At 39.6% G+C, this 27625-nt stretch overlaps 1 protein-coding gene across 3 annotated transcripts in view; it reads left to right on the forward strand.

The window, feature by feature from the left end:
• Window positions 1-27625, forward strand: part of Stxbp5 (syntaxin binding protein 5) — a 143521-nt gene that overhangs the window by 70509 nt on the left and 45387 nt on the right. For all 3 annotated transcript variants that reach the window (XM_032894986.1, XM_032894987.1, XM_032894988.1), the window contains exons 9-14: window positions 8754-8832; window positions 18172-18326; window positions 19356-19428; window positions 23032-23179; window positions 23401-23468; window positions 23725-23765. In XM_032894986.1, the coding sequence (XP_032750877.1) occupies window positions 8754-8832; window positions 18172-18326; window positions 19356-19428; window positions 23032-23179; window positions 23401-23468; window positions 23725-23765 (564 nt within the window). The remainder of the gene's footprint in view (window positions 1-8753; window positions 8833-18171; window positions 18327-19355; window positions 19429-23031; window positions 23180-23400; window positions 23469-23724; window positions 23766-27625) is intronic.

A 27625-nucleotide genomic window follows, 5' to 3' on the forward strand; every position in this document is an offset into this window, starting at 1 on the left:
CTTTGTAGTGACTGCATTCATGTAGACAGTCTGTGTTAGGACTCTAGGACTCTGGGATGGAAAACAGGTTCAGCATGAATTATATTGCTTGTTCAACAATGTAGACACGGAGAGGGGAGGCATGTATCCGTGAGGACACAGTGAGAGCTACCATGGAAGTTAAATTCTCACACACCAGCCAGAAGCTACTTTGTGCTGATCTTTCTATGGATAGCAGACTCAGACTACAATGTCTCTTTTCTACACAACGCTATAAGAAATTATCATAAGCAGACTGAAAATGGCTTCTGTTTGTTTTGTAATCCACGTCTCTATTTATTCATGTGCATTTTCTACTCCACACCTAAGAGAACCTTCATATCAAGTTTAGAGAAATCACAGTGGGGATCTGTTCCATAATTATATACCAGGGGGATTGGACCCTGAGAGGAAGCCTGGTAAGGTTGAGCTAAGGGTTGAAGCCCTGGGGACCCTGAAGAGCCAGTAGGAGCTTCGCCTGCTCCTGGCACCAGGCCGCTGTCACAGCCCCCTATAGAGAGAATTGGGTCAGTGATGCAGGGGCATTGCCTCCAAACCCCTCCTCATGTAGATGAGTCACTCAGGCCAAGCCAATAGGAAGCACCTGCTGTCAGGCCCAACCCACCCCAGAACTGTGTAAGATCTTATGCAGAAGGAATAAAGGTGTGTGAGAATCACTCCTTCTGAGAGCATCTGTCACAAGAGCTGTAACACTGCTGGGAAGAGAATGCTCTCCCAAAGCTTTCAGTACCAGAAACTCCCCTGCACTTCACTCACCAGACAGCTCAGCTGGTGCAGTTGTCTCATATTGGTGTCTGTCTGCTGGGATTTTTCCTGACAGCATAATGTAGCCCAGCTTCTCCTCAGAGTCTTCATGTATATGGGGATAACCTTGGCCTCCCTGCCTCCTCCTCTAAACAGCTGGATTCCAAGGTGTTGTGAAGTCTAATTAGCATGAGGCCCTGAGTTTGATGCCTGGCACCTGAAAATGCAGAAGGAAAGAGGGAGGGAGAGTACAAGAGTGCTGTTACATTTTTACTCTTTGAAGAGAAGTTCAAGGCACAATACCCAGGCATCTTCAGGGTTCTGTTGTTTGCTGTGTTAGTTACAAGCACATATCCTAATCCCAACAGCAAATGAATTAGATTTGGATGTAATAGCCCTCCAGTGCTTTAAGCTGAGCAGTCCTTGGCCCTATTCTTAACTTTAATACCTGGTAATTTATGAGAAGTACGGGTCACTTATTTGCAGACAGTGTTTCTTCACGATTAGATACAGGTTGCACTGTTCGCCATTCCAGTCCCCAGGCATCCCATATGCTTTATTCTGCCTTCTCCGGTGGGCTTTATTCTGCATTTCCCCATACTGGTAGTACTCACGCACGACCATTTGACTAAGAGCCTGTGTGCTAGCTGTGTCTCTTCTATGACGCTAGTCTTTCCCACTTTAAAATTAAGAGCCCAGTCCATTGTAGTGTATGCTGTACTTACGAACATTTGACAGGCTCGGGTAACGCATGCCGTCCTTTCCGAGGCTTTTAGTCTCTAGGCTTTGCTTCTGTTGATGTTTCTTGGATGCGTTGGAGCCATAATGTTGCCAAATGAAGAGTTTTCTATTTAACCTTGACGTTTTATACAACAAATATAGTTTTTTGAGAGCAAACCTGAGGAAACAGTATAGATAAGTTTATATAGTATGTATAGTCTCTTGGCAGAAAAGAGTCCCTAGCTGAACCTGCTGTTAACCCAGTAAGGAAAAGAACACTTGCTTTACACTTTTCCAAACAATATAAATAAAACACATTATTTTCTTGTGGTGCGCGTGAGGAAGTGGAACAGCTTTCCTTACACAGAACAGCTGTCAAACGTAGATGTACTACTTTTATTGCATGTTTAACTTTATTTCTATAAAATATTTTACATATAACTAAGTTGTACAGGAAGTGAGTTCGTTCCCTGAGTTTTATGATGTCTTCCACTGGGTGCTTAGCCTGCCACTGGCGGTGCTGCCTACCCACGCTGCATTTCTGTCACCAGCTGAGTTCTCCTGCTAACTCAGCCGACTTCAGTACATCACAGTGCACAAATGTACTTCTATATGGAGTACATTTGTGCTACACAATTTTCAGAGTGTCAGCCATTCTAATAGAAGAAAATTTAGTTCTTCCCCTTTTCATACTTAAAACTTCTTGCTTTTAATTTTTAGCCTAATGATGGCTAAATTGTTTCAAATGTACTTTATTTTTAAATTTTGTGCATTATTAGCTTTGGTGAGTTCTGATTAGATGCTGGTGTCCCCTGCATAGTATAAACAGTACATTAGCATGGTACTTGCATGGCCATGTCTAATTGTGCTTCCTTCTTGTGTTGCTGAGGATGGAACCTAAGTCATGCATGTTAGGCAGGCGCTCTGGTGTTGTGCTTATCAGACAGGTAGACACTCTGCCTACTGAGCTGTGTTCCATCCTGAGCTTCATCCTTTCTTGAAAGATGTGTTCAGAAGACACAGTAAAACATTAGCCTAATGTGGGATTTTAAAGTAGGAAAGCCAGCTAGCATTTCTGAATCTTGTTATTCTCTATCACTACAAATGACAAAACTTAATCCAGTTTCCTCATGCTGCACTGAGAATTGTGTCTATTTATTCAACACATGTTTATTGGCTCTATTATATGGTCATAACCATATATGTATGTGGCTATATGATTATCTGGACATTATGATGGGCTGTGTGTCTGTATGTGATCTACTAAATAGAGACGAGAATAGTACTTACTCAGTGAGATAGATAAACATTCCCACAAAATACATTTGTTTTCCATGCTTACCTGTTGGTTTGTTTGGGATTATGAAGAATAACAGAGTTTTAAAAGTTTGCATCTTGCTGAGTTAAAGTGGAAATTTTCTTCCTGGTGTGATACAGCAGATGCTTTTTGATCACCTAAAGCAAACTAAAGTAGTGTCTCTCTTTATCATGATCCTTATGAATATCAAACCGTTTCTATGGGAACCAGAAAACCTTCACTCTTTTTCCAGCTCTGAGATACATGACAGACTTTGGAAACGTAGCTCAGTGGGTAAAGCATTTATTTGCTCTGCAAGTATGAGAACCAAAGTTCTGGTCTCTAAAATCCTTATAAAAGACCAGGTTCCTAATGACAGCCAACTCTAATCTGAGCATCCCAAGGCAGAGACAGGGATGCCTTGAGCAACATGGCTACCTAAATTAGCAGAAATCTTTAGGCTCCGAGTTCAGAAGGAGGCCCTGCCTTAATATAAAAAGTGCAGAGCCGGGTTGGGGATTTGGCTCAGTGGTAGAGCGCTTGCCTAGCAAGCTCAAGGCCCTGGGTTCGGTCCCCAGCTCTGAAAAAAAAGAAAAGAAAAAAAAAAAAGTGCAGAGCCATTAAGGAAGGACATCTGACATCAACTTGAGTCTTCTTTTATCTGCACACATATATGCATGCATTTATGCATACAGATAAAAACATAAATACACACACACACACACACACACACACACACACACACACACACACACATATGCACCTCTTAGGAAGTTAATTACTAACCTAAGCTCTGCTGCTCCTTTTTGGTTTGATTTTCTGCTGTGACAGAAAAGAATTTTTGACAGTCCTGCCATGGCTGTTCTTATTCTGAAGCCATCATCGTGCTTAAGTGATTGGTTGGGTCAGGGCCCCACACAGGCTGCATCATAGCCCTGGGCTGGGGTGATGTACTGTTGGATAAGGACTTTTGTAATTGTCAGCTTCACCAGAATCAGTTGATTCCCCGAGGAAATGGAGATGCCAGACAGTCACAGTCAATAGATGTCCTCAGTAGGAAGTGATGTTGTAATTTTCTAGGTGCTTTAAGCTTCTAGAGCATTCTCATCCGTGCAGTCAGCAGTTTACCAATAGCACACAAAGGGGAGTTTCTATCCTGTGAAGGGTCAGTGAATTAGAACTAAAGTCGAGGTTCACATACACGAAAACCGGTATTATGTGTTAAGAATGAAACATACAGAGGGTTCTGTTTATCTGCATGCAGTTTACAATAAGCCTAAAAGTCAAGCCATGCTCACTGTTTATAGAGTTTCCTCAAAGTGAAGCCATACCCATTGTTTATAGAGTTTCCTCAATTTTTGTATTTGAAAGGATTTAGCAGACTCCAGAACATGCCCCAATAAAGAGGGTTATTTAAGTTCAAAGACTCACAGACCCAGGCAGGTGAGGGCATGGATGGACTTCATGATCCTGTATGACAGCTCCCAAGGATAGTCTTGTGCTACGTTCCCAGCTGCAGCCGTCACATCTGGCTTCTGAGCTCAAACTGAAACTCAGGATTCTCCTGGAATTATCAAGTCACTGGTACCTGTCAGTGCCTGGGGCTTAGGGGAGTTTGGACTTTGAACAATACATCATGTTGTATTTCTTGTCTTAGCTAAGAGGCCAAGTCCAGTTACTGACATTCCTAGCCTCCTGCTTTATATGAGCTTGATTTCCATACTAAGTAACATGGCAGATTCTCCCAGCCATTTTAATATAATGTCAACATTGACAGTGTGTTTTTCCACTTGCCAAGTAAGCTTTTAGAAAATCACTTTCTAATCGGAATATAATTTGAGCTGCCTAGGTAACTTAAAATTTACTAACAGTAGTATTAAAATCAGTAAAATAGGGCTGGAGAGATGGCTCAGCGGTTAAAAGCACCCAACTACTCTTCCAGAGGTCCTGAGTTCAATTCCCAGCAACAACATGGTGGCTCACAACCATCTGTAAAGAGATCCGATGCCCTCTTCTGGTGTCTGAAGACAGCTACAGGGTATTCACATGAAATAAATGAATGAATTTAAAAAAAAAAAAAGAAAAAAAAATCAAAAAAATAATTTAAGCAAGATCAATACAGTAATACATTTTATCTAACCCTAAATATGTAAAACTGCAATTTTACCACATGACCACACATATGAAACTGACATACCTTTCATTCTTCTCTGTGTGCAAAAATATGTCATGTAACCAAACATACAAAATTGGGATATTCCAAAATTTTAAAGCCTGATATGTGTTTTGCATTCGCAATACATCTGAACTTGAACTGACCACATTTCAGGTGCCCAATAGCCAATAATGTGCAACCTGTGGTCACCATATTGGCCATTGCTCTAGACTGACGACGTGTGTGCAACATAGCAACTGTTTCAGTTCATTCTAATTAGCAAAATTAACAGTTATAGACTAATTTTTGTCAGATTCTTTTCTATTCAACACAAATTGGTTGAGGACATTCAGTCTTTCAGAGGTGAAATACTAGAAATACATTAGCCTTGATGAGCTCAAAGTCCAATGCCTAAAATGCCTTATAAAGTGATAAGTGCAAACATTTTAATATTTGTTGATAAAGGCAGATGTATGTGCTATGTTTTGGACTGGACCGAAGACAGGTTAAAAACCATTCACAAATTCAGGACATCTGAGCATAATCTTGAAGGAGAGAGGGTTGTTAGGAAGCAGAAAAGAACAGAGTGAGATTATTTTCATGAGAATGCATAAAGGTACTAGGGCATCATAAGCAGGGCGTCATTAGCAACCATAGCATCCAGCACAGAGAGAGTGCCCACGCGCAGCAGGCAGTGAAAGCGGAGCCAGGGATGATGCAGAGTACACATTAGCATATACGAAAAAGTTTGAACCTCATTCCAAGACTTAGTAAATGGCTTTTCAGCAATACACATAACATTGACATCTTAAAAACATGGCTTTTATGGTAATACATCAGGATGAACTGACAGGCTGCCAGTTAGTGAGCAGTTGTATTAAGGGTAATTAAATATGGTTTCAGTATTGGTAGGGAAAATGGATATACATGATGAAATTCTGGAATAAGTGTTAGTGGGTCTTAGACCAACTCATTGTAGCTGGGTGACCAAAGAAGGTAAGGAAACATAATATTCTAAAAGACAAGAAGGAAAGAAGATGGGGAACGTGGTTGTTGTGATTGAGTTTCATTAAGTAATCAGATATTTTTAGTGGTTTGTCAAGGCAATCAGTTTCCAGAGAGTTTAAAGAACTTGCCTGTGTTTTTAACTTAAGTAAGCTAAACCTGGTTAGTTATGGCGTGCTCTTTAATTTATAGACACTTCATGAAGTCAGGGCGAGGGCCTTTTGTGCTGGATTTAGGAGTTGGTTACCTTAGAATTCGATGTAGATCGTTTGCTTGAGCTGGTGACATCAGTTAGAACATTCAAGTAGGGAAAAAATCAGAAAGTACATGAAAAACGATTTGTGTGTGGAGAAAAACATCACTTACAAATGAATAAAAGGGTGTAAGACTGAATGATAAAACACAATCGAAGCAGTTTCAAAAGACGATTGAGAGAAAGAGAGATGAGTCTTGTCCTTAGCTGGTTTTAATAGAAAATATGCAAACCTAGTTTCAGAAAAGCTCAGAAAATGTTTCGAGTTATGTGAAGCTGGAAAGCCCACGCAGTGGAGAGCGTAGCACTCACAGAGGACCCAGTTTAGTTCCCAGCACCCAAGACCGGAAGCTCACGACCACCTGACTTTAGTCCAGAGGAACTGACACCCCCTTCCGACCTCTTTATACGCCTGCCATGCTGCTGTGGTTCTGCCCTGTACATTCTCAAGATTAGTGTTAGGTTTGTCAGCCCAGAGGAAGTTCAGAAATGCAGTTGCAATACCTAAAAGCTGAACAGTTTAATAAACATTGTCCAACTTTTCCAGAAAGACTATAGTTCCTAAGTGAACAGAGAAGCCATTTGAGCCTTATTTATTGTTAGAGGTCCTGGGGTTTTAACGTAAAACATAATGTGCAAGATAAGTGCTCTGCCACTGAGCTAAATGCTAAGGCCCAGGTTCTCCGTTTTCATTCTTAATCCCTGTATTTGTTCGAGGATCTGTTTAGATTGACTGTTTCTTCTTGATTCAGTTTCAGTACTTAACTTCCTAGGGCTTTTATATTTTTTATTTTTAATCGTGTGCATGTGCACACACACACGCTTAAGTGCAGACAGAGGTCAGGGACAGCATCCTAGGACTGGAGTGACTGTACAGTGTACGAGTGCTGGGAACTTAGTTGCGACCCTCTGTAACAACACATCTTCCTAACCACTGGGCTGTCAGTCCAGCTCCCTCGTTTTATAATTCTGCCTCTGACTCTGTGGTTTGGTCTTTTCTCTTCTCTTAGTCTGGGTAAAGGTCAGTTTTCTTGTTTCACCTCAAAGAATCATATGAATTTCTTTAATTCTGGTTACTTAGTAGTACATTAATGTTTTAATGTTTGCATATCTTTGGTATCTCCATATTTTCTTGCTATTGGTTTCTAACTCTTTTAGTTGGAGACGTTATCTTGCTTGAATTTATCCTTTTAAATACTATTAAGATTTCTTTTATGGCCTAATGAGGTCTGCTTTGAAGACAGATGTGCTTGGGAATGTACAATGTTTTGTTCAGTGGTGTGCTTTGTAGACGTCTGTGGGTCTAATTGAGGTTGGAAGCTTTAGTTTTCTTGTTGGTTTTCAGTTCCCTTAGCCATAGGAATTTCTGTCCTCTAGAAAATGAGGTATTGAAGCCCTTAACTATTATTATTGCCATGTCTGGCTTTCCCTTCTGTGGTTCAATTTTGTTTCATATTCTTTAATACCCTGAGAGTAAGTATGTATTAGTTGTATGTCTCCCTGGTGTATTGGCCTTTAAACTGCCAATGGAAATGCATAAGGTCACAGACTTTTGGAAAGCCGTGTATCCAAATGTCCTTTACCTCAGAACTTATCCCCAAAAAATAGTCAGGACTTGTTCATTAAATATTACTGGACACCCAGTACCAGCAAGAGTATGAAAGGAGAAATATTTAAACACACACACATACACACACGCACGCACACACGCACGCACACACATTGCTGAACAATAAGCAAAGGGAAGGAGCAAGCCTGGAGTAGAGAACGTGGTAAGGTCTTTGGCCTTCATACTGTGAAGGACATAGTGTGTGCAGTACGAGTGTATGAGGGTCTTGGCACCATTTCCAATTTCCGTGATTCTCCAGAAGAAGTGTAACGATGCTGGGAATAATCAATCGGCTGTTTGTAAAAATGAACGATAGATGTCTGTGTTTTCTTGGACTTTTGTTTCTGTCATGGACCTCTAAAATTAGATAACAAATAAGAATATTTTTAAATAATGAAAGTACTTATAGCAATTGTTTTGCTTATAATCATTTGATCATAGTAGATACATGGGATTTCTTCTAGAAGAAATGTCAATGAATTTATTAACAACTTTGCAGCCCTTGGTAGTTGGGAGAAAATGTGTCTTTTTCTCAAACTGTGCTATTTTAAGAAGTTTATTCACTCGGCAGACTGAAATCCTGTTTTGCTTATCTGTAGGTACAGTTAACATTCGGGAAGACCACCATTTTATCTCACAAGGATTTAATCACATAAATATTAGGCTATTCAATTTATTTGCTTTTTTGATAGTATTTCTCACAGTAATTTAATGTCACCACTATAAAATATCTTATTTTTTACTTAATTTTAAAAATTGTTTTAAAACATTCCTTGGTGGGTTTCATTATATTTTATTTTCATCTTAATGATCATGCATATATGAAAACAAGTTATGTTGTAGGTTTCATTATATTTAATTTTCTGTTTATGGATTATCACTGTAAGAACTTAGAGTAATGTAGAATTTAATGCAGGAAACTATGTTTTAGGAAAACAGTTAAAGGATGGGAAGAAACCTGAGCCGTGCAAGCCTATCCTCAAGGTGGAGTTCAAGACGACGAGATCGGGGTAAGACTGCTCGTCCCGTGCTCCGTGCTCCATGTGCAGGACGGGGCCGGGAGCTCTGGAAGCCACAGAGTTAACTTGGAAACCCTACCGTGGAATAGTCTAGCCTGGTCGGAAGTGTTATGCTTTCATCATTTAATAAAATACATAGGGTAGATTGCCCATGGGTCTTCTGCCTTTAGCAGTTTATTTCTACATGTTAGAAAGTGAGTTATTTTTCATACCAGACATGATATATTCTGTTGGTCCATGGAAATGGTAATGTATATTTGCTAGTGAGAAAAGTGAAAAAGTGGTCAAGGGAAATAGTTAAAATATTCTCCATCCTGTGTGTGCTAGCTAAGAGTCATCTATTCAGAAATCAAATTTCACAAGAGTATTTGACAGTCACAGAAATGAATACAGATTACTAGGTAAACAAGGTTGTCAGGGTACCCCAACACTGATAGTCTGATAACACTGATATGAAATAGGTGTAAGAATCAGTCGTTCCTACAATCTAAATGTCTTATGTATGAAATGCTGTATTGAATATAAAAATCTAATATGTATATTTAGAAAAAAACTTTTAAAGTATTTCTTTGAAAATTGTGCTTCATTTTAATTTGCAAAGGCATTTTTCTTTCCATTCTAGTTATCTTTACCCAAAGTATCTAAAGAGTGGGGCTCTATATAGGATAGTTGAGTGGTCCTCAAATGGAGGGAGCTGAGCCAACAGCAGGGTTATCTGAGACTTGTCCCTCAGTCCACCCAGGCATTGAATCAGAAACTGCTTTAAAGCCAGAGAGCAGTTTTGACTTACTCTGCAGGAAATGGTGATGCTGTTGGCACATTTCCATATTGGAGTTTGTAAACATGGGTGTTGGGGCTGCCTGACCTCTTTCCCTTTTTAACCTGTCATCTGACTCAGCTTTGCTCTGACCTCTTTTAAGAAAAGGCCATGGACTTTTTTTTAAAAGAAAGAAAAAGACGATTCTTATTTATTTCTTCTTCATTCCTAGTCTTCCTGTGAGATCTCACATGAAGACATAGGATTAATTCAGAAACTGTTAATCATTTCATTGACAACATCCGTTCTATTGACCTTGGAAGCCCTCACTATATGATCTTTGACACAGAATTATTTGGTTGCTTTGGGCTTAGAGGCTGTCATCTTTATACACATGTAGAGGGGATGTGATGACTTTAGTGAGTTGCTCGTGTATGTACGAAAGTTACACACTACCCGGTACATAATAAAGTGCGATGCGAGTGGGTAAGAAACCTTTTTGCATTACAAAAGCCTCAGGCACCAATTTGTCACATTTACTCTATCACAAAAGAATCAAAATACGGAAAAAAGAAGAGCAAAAGCAACAGCAGCAGAAGATAAAACAGGAAATAAACCAGGAAAAAAAAAAAATCTGTGCTTATGGCACCATGGAGTGAGGTCTTTAAACACTGCAAACAAAGGGGCAAGCCCAGACCTCTGTCCTCAGTGTGGACGCCTGCTGCTCTGGACAGAGCTACTGCTGCAGTCTCCCTACACAGCGGAAGGCAGCACCGATGGCCTGTCAGACTTGAAGTGGAAATTTTAAAGCCGTGCACTGCTCTTTGGTAGGCTTCTGTGTGAACTATTCGATGTGACCGGTAGGTTCATCCTTTACTGTCTCCTACCTGGGATAAAACATTCAATGTATTAAACAAGAGCTTATTTTCCTTTGAGTCAAGGCTTTCTTCTTTGATTAGATGGAAATACTTAAACTAGCCCCTGCCCAGCTGCTGCTTCATTTCCTATAGGCAAATCGTGAGATTTTAGAGAAGAATTGTTAGCTCTCAGGGGACTTGAATGTTTTCTTCTCTTTGCTTAAAAGTCATCCTAGGAGTGAGGCCCCTTCTCCTTTCTTCTTTAGGTTCTTCAGAAATATGTTCTTGGGAGATTCAGTTTTCTGTTCTAGGACGTATGCATGCAGTTATATTTAATGTTTGCATTGTCTGTTTAGTATTAACTTGGTGCAAGCATGAGGCATGAAAGCAGCCGTCTCACGTTAAAGCCCCACCCACCTACACCCTGGCTACTTTCAGGATACATAGAACAGCAGATGCTGACAAAGGGATATAGGAAAGTGGACCCTTTATGCCTAATGGGCATAACTGAAATATAAACTTGAAATCAATATCAAATATTCGGTTATATACCACTTTGGGATATATATCCAAAGAATAAGTCAGTAACAGGCACAACTTGTAATTCTCTTTGGGCAACAGAGATAGAAAAATCACTGATCACTGCAAATTTGAGGCCAGCCTCTTGAACATGCTGAGTTTCTGGCCAGTCAGGGATACACAGTAAAACCTGTCTTCTGGTAAGACGTAGGCACTGCAGTCATGAGTGCACAGCAGCTGTAGGTACCTGAGGTGGTTGGGTCTGCCTACGAGTATATCGGTTAATAGACAAGAGGGATGGAGGAAGGAAGCAGGCAGAAGGCAGGGTTCCACATCATCACTGAACTGCATCTGACTGATAGATGCAGGGAGGTAAGTCATTGCCTTCAGTTGTGCACAAACTAGTGACCCCATCAGGTGCCATAGTGCTCACACAGATGGTTTAATGAAATGAGCCACAGAATGAAAACAAGTCCTGAATCTGGGAAATGGATTTGTACAGTAGGAGGGAATTAAGAAAGCATGGATGGTGGGTTATTCATAATAGTGTGTGTGTGTGTGTGTGTGTGTGTGTGTGTGTGTGTGTGTGTGTGTGTGTGTGTCTGTGTCTCTGTATGTGTGTGTGTGTGTGTGTGTGTGTGTGTGTGTGTGTGTGTGTCTGTGTGTGTGTGTGTGAGTGTGTGTTTCTGTGTGTGTGAGTGTGTGTCTGTGTGTGTGGTTGTGGGGGTCTTGTGTGTGTGTCTGTGTGTGTGTATCTGTATGTGTCTGTGTGTGTGTCTGTGTATGTGTGTTTGTGTGTGGGGGTTTGTGTGTGTGTCTGTGTGTGTGTGTGTATATGTGAGTGTGTGTCTGTGTGTGTATCTCTGTGTGTCTGTGTATGTGTGGTTGTATGTGTGGTTTTGTGTGTGTCTGTCTGTGTGAGTGTGTGTGTCTATGTGTATGGTTGTGTGTGTGTGAGTCTGTGTGTGTCTGTGTATCTGTGTGTGTGGTTGTGTATGTGTGTGTGTGGTTTTGTGTGTGTGTGTGTGTGTGTGTGAAGTTGTCAAGTAATAAAATTAATCCAAAAAACAAATGTTTAACAGACTTGCACACCCATATAGGTTGCTTTTGTTCACAATACCTAAATTATGGAACTTGCCTAAAGGTTTATCAACAGAGGAGAAAATACACAATGGAATTATATTCGGTGTGAAGGATGAACTTAGGACAATGTCAGGAGAATGGATGAATCTGGAGATTTTTATGGGAATCAAAATAACCCAGTTCAGACATATATTTCACATTTTCTCTTGTAAGTAGAATCTAAATTTAAACTTCTATAGGAAGTTAACATAGGAGAGTGAAGAAGTCAAAAGGGAGGATAAAGGGAACAGGAAGCATGAAGTGTGTCTGTAGTGTGTCACAATATTACTTTCTAGCATAATATTACACACTTGAAAAGAAAGGGATTAAGTAAAATATGGGAAAATATAAAATCCAGGCTTAGGACCTGTATTCACTGAATTCAAAGTAGATATAAGTTAAACATGTTTCCCAAGATTAAGAGACCTGATTTCTTGTTTTTATTTTAAATTATGTAAGGTCTCTTTGACACAAATATTGGAGCATAGAGAGGGATGTTGAAACTACAAAGTCTAAAAATAAAGATTTGGAAAAGTCATAGAGTGGATCCAAAGGACTGAAAGAACGCTCTTTCTGAAACACTGAGGAGGTTTTGGGTGATAGATATCGCAAATGAAACCAAACCAAACGAACAATGGTATGCATTCTGTTGTCTCCGTCTCACTGTGACAGAATGTCTGATAGAAACAGCTTCTGAAGAGGGACTTTGATTCCCATTTAAGAGTGTATGCATGTCATCATGGCAGGGACCTGACTAGGTAGTGGTTTACTCCCTGGGAGCTCTGGTTGGTTGGTATTGATGTTCTTATGCGGTTGCAAACCCCTTCAGCTCCTAACTCCACCAACTGGGACCCTGTTCTCAGTTCAATGGTTTGCTTCTAGCATTCCCCTCTGTATTTGTCATGCTCTGGCTGTACCTCTCAGGAGACAGCTATATCAGACTCTGGTCAGCATGCACTTATTGGCTTCATCAATATTGTCTAGGTTTGGTAGCTGTATGTATATGGGCTGGATCCCCAGGTGGGGCAGGCTCTGAATGGCCATTCCTTCAGTCTCTGCTCCAAACTTTGCCTCCATATCTCCTCCTATGAATATTTTTGTTCCCCCTTTTAAGAAGGACTGAAGCATCCACACTTTGGTCATCCTTCTTCTTGAGCTTCATGTGGTCTGTGGATTGTATCTTGGGTAATTCGAACTTTTGGTCTAATATCCACTTATCAGTGAGTGCATACCATGTGTGTTTTCCTGTGATTGGGTTACCTCACTCAGGATGATATTTTCTAGTTCCATCTATTTGCCTATGAATTTCATGAAGTCATTGTTTTTGATAGCTGAGTAGTACTCCATTGTGTAGATGTACCACATTTTCTGTATCTATTTCTTCTGTTGAAGGGCCTCTGGGTTCTTTCCAGCTTCTGGCTATTATAAAAAAGGCTGCTATGAACATAGTGGAGCACGTGTCTTTGTTATATGTTGGGGCATCTTTTGCGTATATGCCCAGGAGAGATATAGCTGGGTCCTCAGGCAGTTCAATGTCCAATTTTCTGAGGAACCTCCAGACTGATTTCCAGAGTGGTTGTACCAGTTTGCAATTCCACCAACAATGGAGGAGTGTTCCTCTTTCTCCACATCCTCGCCAGCATCTGCTGTCACCTGAGTTTTTGATATTAGCCATTCTGACTGGTGTGAGGTAGAATCTCAGGATTGTTTTGATTTGCATTTCCCTGATGACTAAGGATGTTGAACATTTCTTTAGGGTCTTGGCAGTCATTCGATATTCCTCAGCTGAAAATTCTTTGTTTAGCTCTATATCCCATTTTTTAATAGGTTTATTTGGCTCTCTAGAGTCTAAATTCTTGAGTTCTTTGTATATTTTGGATATTAGCCCTCTATCAGATGTAGGATTGGTAAAGATCTTTTCCCAATCTGTTAGTTACCATTTTGTCCTAATGACAGTGTTCTTTGCCTTACAGAAGCTTTGCAGTTTTATGAGGTCCCATTTGTTGATTCTTGATCTTAGAGCATGAGTCATGTGTTTGAGACTCTTTCACAGTTTTTCTTCCATTAGTTTGAGTGTATCTGCTTTTATGTGGAGGTCCTTGATCCACTTGGACTTGAGCTTTGTACAAGGAGATAAGAATGGATTGATTTGCATTCTTCTACATGCTGACCTCCAGTTGGATCAGCACCATTTGTTGAAAATGCTATCTTTTTTCCTCTGGACGGTTTTAGCTTCTTTGTCAAAGACCAAGTGACCAAAGGTGTGTGGGTTCATTTCTGGATCTTCAATTCTATTCCATCGATCTACCTGCCTTTCTCTGTACCAATACCATACAGTTTTTATCACTGTTGCTCTGTAATATTGCTTGAGGTCAGGGATGGTGATTCCCTGAGAAGTTTTTATTGTTGAGGATAGTTTTTGATATCCTGTTTTTTTTGTTATTCCAAATGAATTTGCAAATTGCTCTTTCTAACTCTATGAAGAATTGAGCTGGAAGTTGGATGGGGATTGCGTTGAATCTGTAGATTGCTTTTGACAAAATGGCCATTTTTACTATTTTAATCCTGCCAATCCATGAGCGTGGGGAGTCTTTCCATCTTCTGAGATCTTCTTCAATTTCTTTCTTCAGAGACTTGAAGTTCTTGTCATACAGATCTTTCACTTGTTTGGTTAGAGTCACACTGAGGTATTTTATGTAATTTGTAACTATTGTGAAGGGTGTCCCTAATTTCCTTCTCAGCCTGGTTATCTTTTGAGTGGAGGAAGGCTACTGATTTGTTTGAGTTAATTTTATATCCCACCTCTTTGCTGAAGTTTTTTTTTTTTTTAATCAAGCTTTAGTAGTTCTCTGTTGGAACTTTTGGGGTCACTTAGGTATACTATGAGTACTATATTGAATAAGTATGGAGAGTGGTTTTCCAGAAAGTCTGTGACCTTATGTGTTTCCATTGGCAGTCTAAAGGCCAATGCACCAGGGAGACATACAAATAATACATACTTACTAGGTTCCTGTTCCCAGATAGCACAGAGGGCACTGGACAGGTTCTTCTTTGGCCAGGAATGTGAGCAGAAGTAGTTGTCTCCTCTGAACACTCAGGACTGTCAGTACTTCTGGGGGTCCAGCTCTCTCCCCCATGGGTTTAGGGTACAGAGTACCCTAGCATTCTTCTCAAAGTTACAAAGTAAAATTATGTCACCTCTAGAATGCCTCATACCATCTGAAAGGCTAACCTTTCTGTTTAATATCTTCACCTTCATAATTCATAGCTTGCCTATAAATAGTCTAGGTCATCGGAATTGTGAGAAGTCCAGATGCCAGGTACAGCTCTGAAGCTTTACAGATCATGGTATGTAGAGTTAAATCTTTGAAGTGTATCATTTTGTACAACTAATCATTGTGGTAGAGAGCTAATATTTTCTCCTTAAGCTTTTTGTATAGTGCACTTAATTGGAGTTTCATAAGTTAGATGCTTGTTTCTTGGTAGCCATACAAACAGCAGAATAGCATACAGCATAGGAAAAGACATCGTTATTGTCAGGTTTAGCCAACCAACCAGGAAATAGGATACTTGGTGACAAGTCAGTTAGCGTTCCTTTCAAACTGCCTTTAAATCTACATCATTTTCCCTTCACTTTTAGAAAAGAACTAGATCTTGGGAAGTCACAGAACAGCAACAAGAACCTGCTATAAGGATAATTTCAGCTCATTGCCATAGTGGTAATGAAGCCTGTGTGAACAGATTACTTAACTAAACGAGTGTTCCTGGCTGGCTTTGGGCACTGTAATGCAGCCAGCTGTTCTCTACTCATACCTTTGGTGCTGACATCATTGTTTGTTTATTGGTTATATGTAAAAAAAATACTTACATACAATTCTTAATACTATTTCTAAAAACTACCCACAGATCCTGCTTTGTAAACATTTGACAAATATTTATTCACCAGTCAACTCTTTTTTTTTTTAATTTAATTGTATGTTATAGTACTAGCCAAGTAGAAAGGAGATGGATTTGCGTTTATGTGATTAAGTACAAGAAAATTAAATAGTATCCGTTCACTATGATGATAACCGCACAATGATTAAATAATAACTGCCCAATGATGAGAATTTGAAACAATGGCTATAGGAGTGTGGTTTTGTTCAGGATAAATTTTTGAAATTGTATTTTTGGAATTTAGCCAGAAAAATAATATTTCTAAACCACATTAATAATGAATATAAATAATAGGTAGAAAATGGTTAATGAAACATAACCTGTTAATACATTTGAAGGACAGTGTAACCTTTCCTAGTGTGGTAAGCACTGTTTTAGATAAAGCAGTAAAGGGCTGGAGAGATGGCTCAGCCGTTGAAGGCTAGGCTCACAACCAAAAATATAAGATAAAGCAGTGAATAACATAATCTTTTAAAAAGGCTTCATGGGCAGTGTACTTTGATGAGGCAGAGAATAGAGCAAAATAAATTAGTTTCCAGTCATAAGTACTGTAGAAAATAAAGCAAACGAGGGTGGAATTGCACAAAACCATTATCTAGAGAAACAAAGATACTTTTCATCCCCTCACATTTTCTATACTCAAAATAAGTTGCCTGAGTAAGAAAAACATTTCATTATTTGTCACAATACTATATTTACTTACAAGGTATCCAACTAGCTGCCAATCTAACTAAATTTTAGCGAGCGTTTTCTTGTTTTATATAAGAATAGTTCGAGGCTTTAATTTTCATTTGTATTGTTTACTGTGGATGCATTTTGGTACCTGCTCCATAAGGGAAATTTTGCCATGTGTGACTGTGGTGGTTTGATGACGTCATCAGTTACAATGGGCAATGCTTGCTAAGGGTGTTCTGTGGAGGGTGTTGGTTGGAGTAGTCAGGCACACCTGTCAGTATGTCTGTTTCCTCGATGTAGAATCCACCTTGCAGGAGATCAGAGCAAAGATGGAAATACAGGTGCTTGAGCGCCAGACCTGGCCCTGTTGCCCTTACATGTCCTCATGTGATCCTTACGGTAGATTTGAAGCTTGAAAATTCCACAAATGGGAAAGAAATGGATGATGTCGTGAAAAACGAATCTGTAGGCCTTGCAGTGTTGTCTAGATACGAGAGCCTCACAAGTGAGGGACTGGGGATGGAGGCTAACAGCTGAAGTGCAGACTGTTCTTGCAGAAGACACAGTTTGGATCCCGTCACCCACATCAGGAAGCTAATGACAGCCTATCCTCCAGCTCCAGGGAGTATGACATCCTCTCTGGATCACTCCAGGACCTGCACTCCTGCGCACACTTTATAAAAAGATTATTTTAAAAACTCATGTAGGCAATTTAGAATGATTTGTATGCTACATGTTAAATAACTTCGTACGAAGGACTAGCAAATCAAGTCACGGATAAAAACGAAGTGTACCCATATTGTGATATATGAAAAGACACTTAGGGGCAGCTTTTATAACACAGGTGTAGGTAAATCATATACTTTCCATGGTGACTATTATGGGAAGCAAGGGTGGGTGTAGTGCTGCGTACTGGAAACAAAAGGATTACAGAGGCAGACAGCCCACAGAATGTGTGGTGTAGGACTTTAATGTTAACACAGGAGATTCTTGGAAAACATTAAAGCCTGTAGGAAATGTCTGATGGCTCTTCTCCAGTTGTCAAACGTGGTTTGTAACTAGTACAGTTTTTGCGGTATCCTTGAAAAGTCAGTGTTACATACTACAGCAACCTAATGCTGGGAGACTTTCTTGGAAACATTTGTTGAGTGACTTTGTTAGGACCAAAGTAGAAGCCACTCAGAAACTTCCAGAAGCCTTTACAGCAACTGTGGACAGGAAATAAAACAAGGACCAAAAGAAGTTCTATAGTCAAGTGTGGCCCATGCCCATGTTTATTATAGTTTAATTTTTCAGCAGAGTACGTTTGAATTTAATCGCATTAAAAAATTCTATAATTATTCCATTATGTGATATATAATGTGATAATTTTTTAGAGGATACTCACTGAATAACTATGTGTTGTTGCAGAAAAAACAGTGTCTGTTCAGATACTTGCAGACACACTATGTTTTTCATTTTCAGGGAACCTTTTATTATTTTGTCGGGAGGCTTATCATATGACACCGTGGGAAGAAGACCTTGCTTAACAGTGATGCACGGGAAAAGCACGGCAGTGCTGGAAATGGACTATTCAATTGTCGACTTTCTCACACTCTGTGAAACGCCATATCCAAATGGTAAGACTCAGTATACATCCATACTAACATTCAAAGGGGACGTATGCTGTCGTAAGGGGTTTCCATATGACACTGACCTAGAGCTTTAGGGGAAGAGGTTCTGCCTTCATAACATGGCCGACTTTATTTGAACTGATGGGTTTTTTTTTTAGTACACTTTATCTCTTCCATATTGTACATTAATACTAACTACCATTCAAAGACACACTGAGGATATGAGCAATTTAAATTCTGCAAGACAGTATTTTCCTAGATTTCTTCAGAGAAATCCAGTATAGGTATATGTGTGTACATAAAAAGGATTGCACTAGGTATGTGTGTAGGAGGATGGAGGATTGTAGGACTAACAGTCTAAAAAATGTCCAGAATGGTTCTGAAACGTGGGACTCTCAGGGAGGAGTTCTGGGTTTAAGCCTCACACAGAATTCTGTCTTTGTAGGGAAAGCTGTCTTTGCTCTTAAGACCTTCAGCTGATAGGCTGCCATTCCAAGAGTAACTGCTTTGTTCAGTTACTAAACTGGTAGTCATTTCTAAAATATTCCTTCATGACGGCATCTAGACTGATACTGATCAGGCAGTTGGGCACTGTGGTGTGGACAGGTTAACACAGAATGCACTCGAACATTACATTTGGATCTCAAATATTCAAAGATATAATTCACTTTGTAGTTATTAACAATCATGTATTAACTAATGTGAAAAAGATTACAAACTTCGATCAGCTTATTCTGAGGTTCTATAATGATACTGATCAGGATTAAATTGGTGTCTCTGCCACATCCTTGAAAATGTAATATCAAAGAAAAGTGTCTTTGGGGTTCTTGTCTTACTTTACCAATATAAAAGAATTTCAAATGAAGTATTTTGTACATTCATCTCCTCAAGATATATCAATTATAGAACTGTCCTGGGCCCATCAAAACGCTAAGCACTCAAGAAATTGAAACAAGGAGCTTAACTAGATGTCTGTTTTCTGGGGCTGCCCCCTGGGGTTTGGACGTCTGTTCACGCAGTGTTCTCGTGTTCCAGATTTTCAGGAACCGTATGCTGTGGTTGTTCTCCTGGAGAAGGATTTAGTGCTGATAGACCTGGCACAGAATGGGTAAGGACGCTGGGTGGGCAGCTCTGCTACTGTGTGGGAAACCACAAGATCTCGTTTAGCATGGCATTAAATGCATTCTGCTGAAACATGTACATTTACAAACATGATCTCTTTATAATGTTCCAGATCCCCATTTCTAGTAATCAGAAATGTATTGATTATAATGGATATCCTAGTTTCTTTTTTTTCTTTTATTGAAAATAGTTACTTCCCCTCACTTAATGTATCCTGGTTATGTTTTCCCATTTCACTTCTTCCCCACCTCTCCTCCCATCTGGATCCACCCATTTTTGTCTCTCCTTGGAACATAAAAAGTCTTCTGAGGGCTGATAATAAAATATAATAAGAAAACAAACAAACAAAAGAATAATACAAGACAATATATATCAATACAAATAAAAATGAGATACAATTATTAATAATAACTTTAAAAATACAAAGGGCAAGCTGTGCTCTTCCATGACACCGGGGACGAGGACCCAGCACGGGCAGGCACTGAGGACAGGCACTGCTGGCCGTGGACTCATGGCTGCTGCTTAGCGATTCATATGGGACTTGGCTTAGCGGCTGGGCCACAGGTCCTCTCTTCCAGCTCTGGGATCTCATGTGGCGCAGACCTGTGCAGGCGCTGTGCGTGCTGCCCCAGTCTCTGTGAGTTCACAGGCGCACCCTTCATGCTAATTTAGAGGCCTTGTTTCCCTGGTGCCCTCCATCCCCTCTGCCTCCTACTCTCTCTGCCTCCTCTTCCATGGGGTTCCCTGAGACCTGAGCGGAGGGGCTCGATGGAGACATCCTTTGGGACTGAGTGCTCATGGTCTCTCGTTCTCCCCATCATGTCTGGCTGTGGGTCTCTCTATCTGTTCCCATCTGCTGCAGCAGGAAGCTTCTCTGATGATGGCTGATCTGAGTACAGCGGAATGTCATGAGGGGTCATTTTATTACTGCTATGTGGCTTTACCTCAGGGCCAGGTCACCCGAGCAGTGTCAGGCATGGGCTCTATTCGCGGTAGTGGGCCTTCAGTCAAAGCAGTTTGCCGCCGCCATTGCCTGAACATATATTTCAGGCAGGATCCCATTGTAGGTCAAAGGGTTTGTGGCTGGATTGGTGTTTATGCTTCTCCTTTGGGAGCACGACCAGGACCTCCCTGGACCAATGACACTAGTAAATAGAGATGAAGGCTCCTGCAGGCACCAGTCCAGCTTCCCCGTGTGTAATGAGTTGTGGCTTTTTGTTACTTAGCTCAATTTTCTTCAGTTTCTTACATTTTTGCTTCATGCTTGTACATGCTGAAGCCATACATAAAATGCTTGTCCAAATGGACCCATATCAGGTTACCTCTGATGACCCTTTCAGTCTTTCTCCCTCTAGTCACTCTGTCGGGATGTATTGTGCCAGAGCCCAGACAGATTAAGTATAACCTACGTCGTGTTCTGTATTACTCCAATTTAAACTGCTGGCTGCTACTGTTGTTTTAACAACTCGACCTGCTACCTCACGAAGATAGTGGGTGTTCTTTCTAAGCTGCTCTCTTGCTCTTGTCCACACTGGCCTTAATGTATGGGGTAGCAGCACTCTGTGATAGATCACATTTCGTATCTTCTCTTACACAGTGTTTTGGCAGGCGGAGCCCTCTGCTTGTTTCACTGTCATCAGAATCCACACAGCTTTCCCCATGTGGCTAATGGCTCTCCTAGACTCTACAGGCATGTCTGACCTATAATCCCCTACCCTATCATAGCTCTTAGTAAGAACTCCTGGTGTTTTCTCTACTTATTGCCTGTTGTCAGGAATACTCTGTCTGGTGAAGGGAACCACCATTTTACTTACTGTCCCCAGGGACTGTTGAGCAGTGTCTGTGAAGATGCTTTATTTGGTGGGATGCTACTGGCATCTAGTGGATAAAAGACAAACACACTTCATCCACAATGCCCAGGGCACTTTTCCCAGTCAAGACTCCTCCCAGTGTGAACAGGACTTAGGGTGAGAAACCTAGCACATGTGAGAGGTGCTGCAGGCCGGCCGGGTTTGTTTGTGAGCACATCTCAGCTTACAGGCTGGTACTTGTAGTTCTTACTTGTTATAAGATTTTTGTTTGTTTGTTTTGTTTTTTTTTTAACACTAGACTGTTCGAAAAATAACTCTGTATGACAGCCCTATAAAAATATATTATTAAGGTATTTTTCATTTTTTCATCTATTATGTAAGTCGTTTTAATAATGGAATTTGTTTCACATGATCCCTACTGAGATATGATTAAATCAAGAAAAATACCATTCAAATCAAATAGGAGAAGGTGTTTTAGTTTTGAAGAACTGTCAATTAGATATGCGAAATACTAGATCCTTGGAGCAGAAGAGAAGATATTTTATTAAGAGAAGAAAGTTAATTTTTATTACTGCTCTTTTTTGTGTGTTTCATCTTTTGCCCAGGGATAAAGTTAGAAGTGATTGACATTTATTTTTAGTATTTATTATTAGCAGTGGACAAATTAATTGATATATACAGAGTAGCCATTTTATACTTTTTAAGTGTCTCAGCTAGTTTCTACTTCCTTTAAAAGATACTTTAAGTAGACAAATTCTAAGAAGCATTGCGTGTTTTTAGTTTTAAGCACATTAATATTTTAGTGATTTTAAAGCATTGTTTATCTTGATAAATTAATTGCATGTCTATAAATGAGGTAACCTCGTGGCTCGCCAGCAGTGTGTCTGATCTCATATCCAAAGAACATGAAAAGTGTAACAGTGATTTGGAGTATTGCTGGGCTAAAACGAGTTAGCTTCCCGCCAGTGTGACAAATGCTCGAGAGAAAACGTTTGAGAAAGAACGTGTGAGAGGGTTCTGTCCATTGCTGTGGCCTCACACTAGGCAGCAGGAAGATAACATCTTCAGCTGTTAGGCTCACCACCCCCAGCAGCCAGGGAGCAGGCGAGCGTGCTGGTGCAGCAGGCCCTCTTCTCCTTCATCCCACTGCGGTGGGGGAAGCCTTGTGAGGTGGCTCCGTCAGAGTGAGCCCTAGTCATCCATTAGTCTTCTCTGGAAGTGCCCCAGAGAAAGAGGAGCGTGCTCTGCTCATGACTCTCTCAGCCCAGTCACGTTATGTTTGTGGTTGACGATCACAGGAAACAAGCATTCTGGGGTTAATATTGGAGGAGGTTTTACATCGATGGAGGAAAAGCAGAACTGAAGTACATGTCTGCTGTGCCAGCAGAGGGGTGAAGTATTTGGTCGACATGCACACAGCTCCTTGATCCCCAGCAGTTCCAACTTCTGCTTCAGCAACTCCCTAGCTTACGTGGTTCTGACGGGTTACTCAAAGCCTTTGTTGTTCAGAAAATACATCATAAACTAGATATAAGATGCACACGAGACAGATGTGTGTAGCACGCAGTCTTGTGTGCAGCAGTGCTATACAGCTGCAACCACTGCCTTTCTGGTTATTGGTGGATAAAGAGTTTTCTGCAATAAAACTCTTTAAATTCTTTACCTATTTACATAATTAAATCAATGTAATCTTAGTAGAATGTATATAATGTCTTCATGGTTGTGTAAATCATAGCTTACAATATTTTAATGTGTTTTTCTTTTTCCTATTGTTAAAGATACCCTATATTTGAGAATCCCTACCCTTTGAGTATACACGAGTCCCCTGTTACATGTTGTGAATATTTTGCTGATTGTCCTGTGGACCTTATTCCTGCACTTTATTCTGTTGGAGCTAGACAGAAACGTCAAGGTTACAGCAAAAAGGTACCAAACCTGAGTTTCACTGTTTAATGCAACATGTTATTATCTTAAATTTGTTTCCTTGAGGTGTTGGTAACACTGTTAAATTTTTAGGAAATTGGTTTTTGGAAGTAAATTATGTGTACTGTGTTCATACCTTCCTAGTATACCTATATATTATACTACTTATCTGCTATAGAAAATATATATTTCCAAGTCAACATTCAATGATTTTTTTTTTATAGGAATGGCCCATCAATGGTGGTAATTGGGGCTTGGGTGCTCAAAGTTACCCAGAAATAATTATTACAGGGTAAGTAAAAGTATATTCTTACCAATTAAATCAGTAATAGTTAATATACTTAATGACAATTTGAATTTTAATTCATTCAGTAGTAAAGCTTTCTTTTATGTTACAATATAATAGGAAAGTTACTTGTAAGATTTCACTGATTTACAATGATTTTTGCCATTTACTCATCTAAGTGAATGAGTTTGCTAAAAAGTAACAATGTTTTTTCCATGTTTTATTCTTCTCTTTCTATTCTTCTCTGCCATGTTTGTTCTAGGCATGCTGATGGCTCAATTAAATTCTGGGATGCTTCTGCAAGTAAGTGCCTCAAAGACTTAACTGCTTCTCATATTTCACTGCCGTTCCCTGTATACATGGTGCTCCTAATAACTGTACAAACCACCTTAGATTTGAAAGGACCAGGTTATCAGCCTAACGTATTGGGTTATCCAATATGTGAGCTTAGAATTTAAGAGAGAAGATATTTTAATGTTATTAGTACACCAAATAATAATTCTCAGCAGTGTTCCAATCTTCTCAAATTATCTTCAGAAATTCTCTTTAGAAGTCAAAAATAGAAGTGAAAATATATTTCAAATCAGAAAAATGTTTAAGTCCAATTCTAAGTTAATACTACAAAAGTGTATGTTGTCTTTGTAAATAAGACTTCATGATTAGACAGGAGCAAACATGGGAAGATACAGCCTTATGGTTAGAGACCATTTATAGCAAGCATTTATGGGAATCACTTACCTAAGGTTAACTGGCCTTTTATAAGGATGTTTGATAAAACTGGTACCTTTTAGGGAGAACGTTTTTATATAGAATGTCATTTTAGAAAATAAAATATGTTCTCCATAAGTTTACACCAAAGATTTTGTGCCACATTCCTTTTGTAGTTTTTCTTCAGGTTATCTAAATCCTTTGTGAGGGTGGAAATGTCTAAGTGTATAGTAGATTTCAAAATAAAGAAATCAAAATATTGTTTTGGTAAGTATAGTTCGTTTTTGCTCTATAATATGAATAGTCATTATATTTGAATTATTAATGATTTGATAGAGTTTTTATTTACAAATTTTTTGTACAATATTTGATTATATTCTTTTTCCTCCCTCAACTCCTCCTGGATCCTTCCTACCTTTAAACTCCTCTAACTTCTTGCCCACTCCCAAAATAAGAAATAAATAAGGAATAAAAGCAAAACAAAAACCAATAGAACAAGAAAATGCTGAAACAAAACAAAAAGCATCCATATACACACAATGGTGTCTGTCTTGTACTGGCCAAATACTTCCGGGCCTGGAGCCTGCCCTGGAATGTGCTTGATATGACCAGTGACACCATACTGGGGAATACTGGTTTTCTCTTTCCAGCAGGTATGAGTTTGAGCTTTTGGTGAGGGTTGGATTTTGTGTCTCTTTCCCATTCTCCATGCTGGACCGTTGTCTGGCTTGATCTCGTGCAGATCTTGTGCAGCTGTTACAGTCGCCATGAGTTTGAATGAGTATTGGCACCTTGAATCTTCAGAGAAGGGGTTTGATAAAGACATCCTATTTAGGGCTGAGTGCCAAAGTCTTTCAGTCTCTGCACTGAATGTCTAGTTGTGGGTCTCTTTGTTCGTTGCCATCTACTGCAAGAAGAAACTCTCAGATCAGAGTTGAGGAATACACTTATCTATTGGCATAGCAGCATGTCCTTATGAGTCAATTTATTCCTGTTACCTTATTATAATAATAGCAGTAGTTTTCCCCTAGGTGCACGACCTAGGTAGACTTAAATTCTTGGCAACTTTAGTAGTGTCAGGTATAGGTTCTGTGTCATGAGAATGCCTTAAATCCAAGTAAGAAAAAGAATAATTGGTCACTTCCAGACTATGTGTGCCACTATCGCACCGGTACACCTTAAAAGCAGGCAACTGTTGTAGGTCATGGGATTTGTAGCTTCGTGGTAGTTCCTCTTCCTTGGAAATTCTTCTCCTCTCATCCTGGGCCCTGGTTCATTAACGACCTGACCTCTGTGGTAGTTGAGTTTTGTGCAGGGTAATGGATACGGATCTATTTCCATTCTTTTACATCCAACTATGTACTTTGCCAGCACCACTTGTTGAAGATGCTGTCTTCTCTCCAGTGTGCGTCTCTGGCTTCTTTCTAAAAACTCAAGTATCACCGTAGGTGTGTGAGCTTATATCTGGGTCTTTAATAATTATATTCTTTTGATCAACGTATCTGTTTTCATGCCAATATTCCTTGTTGTTTTTATTACAGAGCTCTGTAATACAGTGTGAAATCAGTGATTATAATACCTCTAGCAGTTCTTTATTATTCCAAGTTACTTTCAGTCAGGCAGATGTGGCACGTGCCTCTAATCCTAGCACTCTGATGGCAGAGGCAATTTGTTCAAGGCGGAGAATCCTTTCTGGTGTGTTTTTGTATTCAGCTGGCAAGTATTTTATTGGGAATTTTTTTTTGCGTGTATGTTTTGTGGAACTTAAAGAATGTTGACTATTGTTGTTCCTCTTTGAACATTAGTAGAATCCTGCCCTGAATCCATCTTCCCCAAGCTTTTTTTGTTTTTTTATGGTTAAGAATTTTTAAATTACTGCTTCAGTTTCATTATGGATAATAGGTCTGTTTAGGTCATTTATTTCATTTTAACCTTAGTAGATCATATATATCTACACATTCATCCATTTCATTTAGGTTTTCTAGTTTAGTGGAGTATAAATTTTTAGCATATGTCCTTATAATTCTCTGAATTTCCCATATGCTGTAATGTCTCCATTTTCATATCTAATTTTATTAGTTTGGATCTTCTTTCAGTATGTCTTTTGATTAATTAAAAATTTGTTGATGTTTCTTAGAGAACCGCATTTTGTTTTATTGACTCTTTGTATTAGGTGTGTTGGTTTCTATTTCACTTAGCTTCAGTCTTTATTTCTTGCTATCTCCTCCTCCTCAGTACTATCTCCTCCTCCCCAGTACTCTCTCCTCCTCAGTACTCTCTCCTCCTCCTCAGTACTCTCTCCTCCTCAGTACTCTCTCCTCCTCAGTACTCTCTTCTCCTCAGTACTCTCTCCTCCTCCTCAGTACTCTCTCCTCCTCCTCAGTACTCTCTCCTCCTCAGTACTCTCTCCTCCTCCTCAGTACTCTCTCCTCCTCCTCAGTACTCTCTCCTCCTCAGTACTCTCTCCTCCTCAGTACTCTCTCCTCCTCAGTACTCTCTCCTCCTCAGTACTATCTCCTCCTCAGTACTATCTCTTGTTTTTTTTTTTTGTTTTTGTTTTTTTATTTTTGAAGAGCTTTCAGGTATGTCATAGATGAGTTGTCAATATGCGATTTCTGTAGTTTGTTGGTGTAGCACTTAGCGCTGTGTATGTGCTTCTGAAAACCGCTGTCATTGTCCCTACTGGTTTGGGTGTGCTGTGTTCTCTCATTCATTCAACTCTAAAATTCTAATTTCCTTGCTTTTTTTTTTCTTGACCCAACTTTCATTCAGTGCTGAGCTGTTCAATTCCATGACTTTGTCTACTTTCTGCCATTTCTTTTGTTGTTATCACCAAACTGCAATACATTGTGATCAGATAGGGTGCAAGCGCTGCTTCAACTTTTTCTCTGTCTGTTAAGACCTGCTTTGCGTCTTAGTGTATGGCCAACTTTAAAGAATTGTTGACAGGCTTCTGAAAATACAGTATCTTCTTTAGTACTCAAGCAGATTATCTTTGATGTTTGTTACATCCATTTGATTTATGGCATCTTTGAGCTCCAGGATGCCCTGTCTACTGGCAAGAATATGGCCTTGAAGTCTCCTACGCCAACGATCTCTGTATGAGATTCAATATGTGATTTTTGTCTGTGGAATTGTTTCTGAACATTAGGGTTTTTTTTTTAATTCATAGGCAATGTCCTTTCATATCTCTTCTGATTAATTTTGGTTTAAAATCTTATTTTGTAAGATATTGAAATGACTATACCAGCTCGCTTTTTTCATTGCTAGGTTCACTTTCTTGGAATACATTTTCTATCCTTTTACTGTAGGGTAATGTCTATCCTTGATGGTGAGATGTATTTCTTGGCTGCATCAGAAATATGGATCATATTTTCTAATCCATTCTGTTAGCCTATGTCTTTTTATTGTGGAGTTGAGACCATTACTATTGAGAGCTATCAATGATTTGTCTA

This window comes from Rattus rattus, chromosome 2 (assembly GCF_011064425.1).
Source record: "Rattus rattus isolate New Zealand chromosome 2, Rrattus_CSIRO_v1, whole genome shotgun sequence".
NCBI lineage: Eukaryota > Metazoa > Chordata > Mammalia > Rodentia > Muridae > Rattus > Rattus rattus.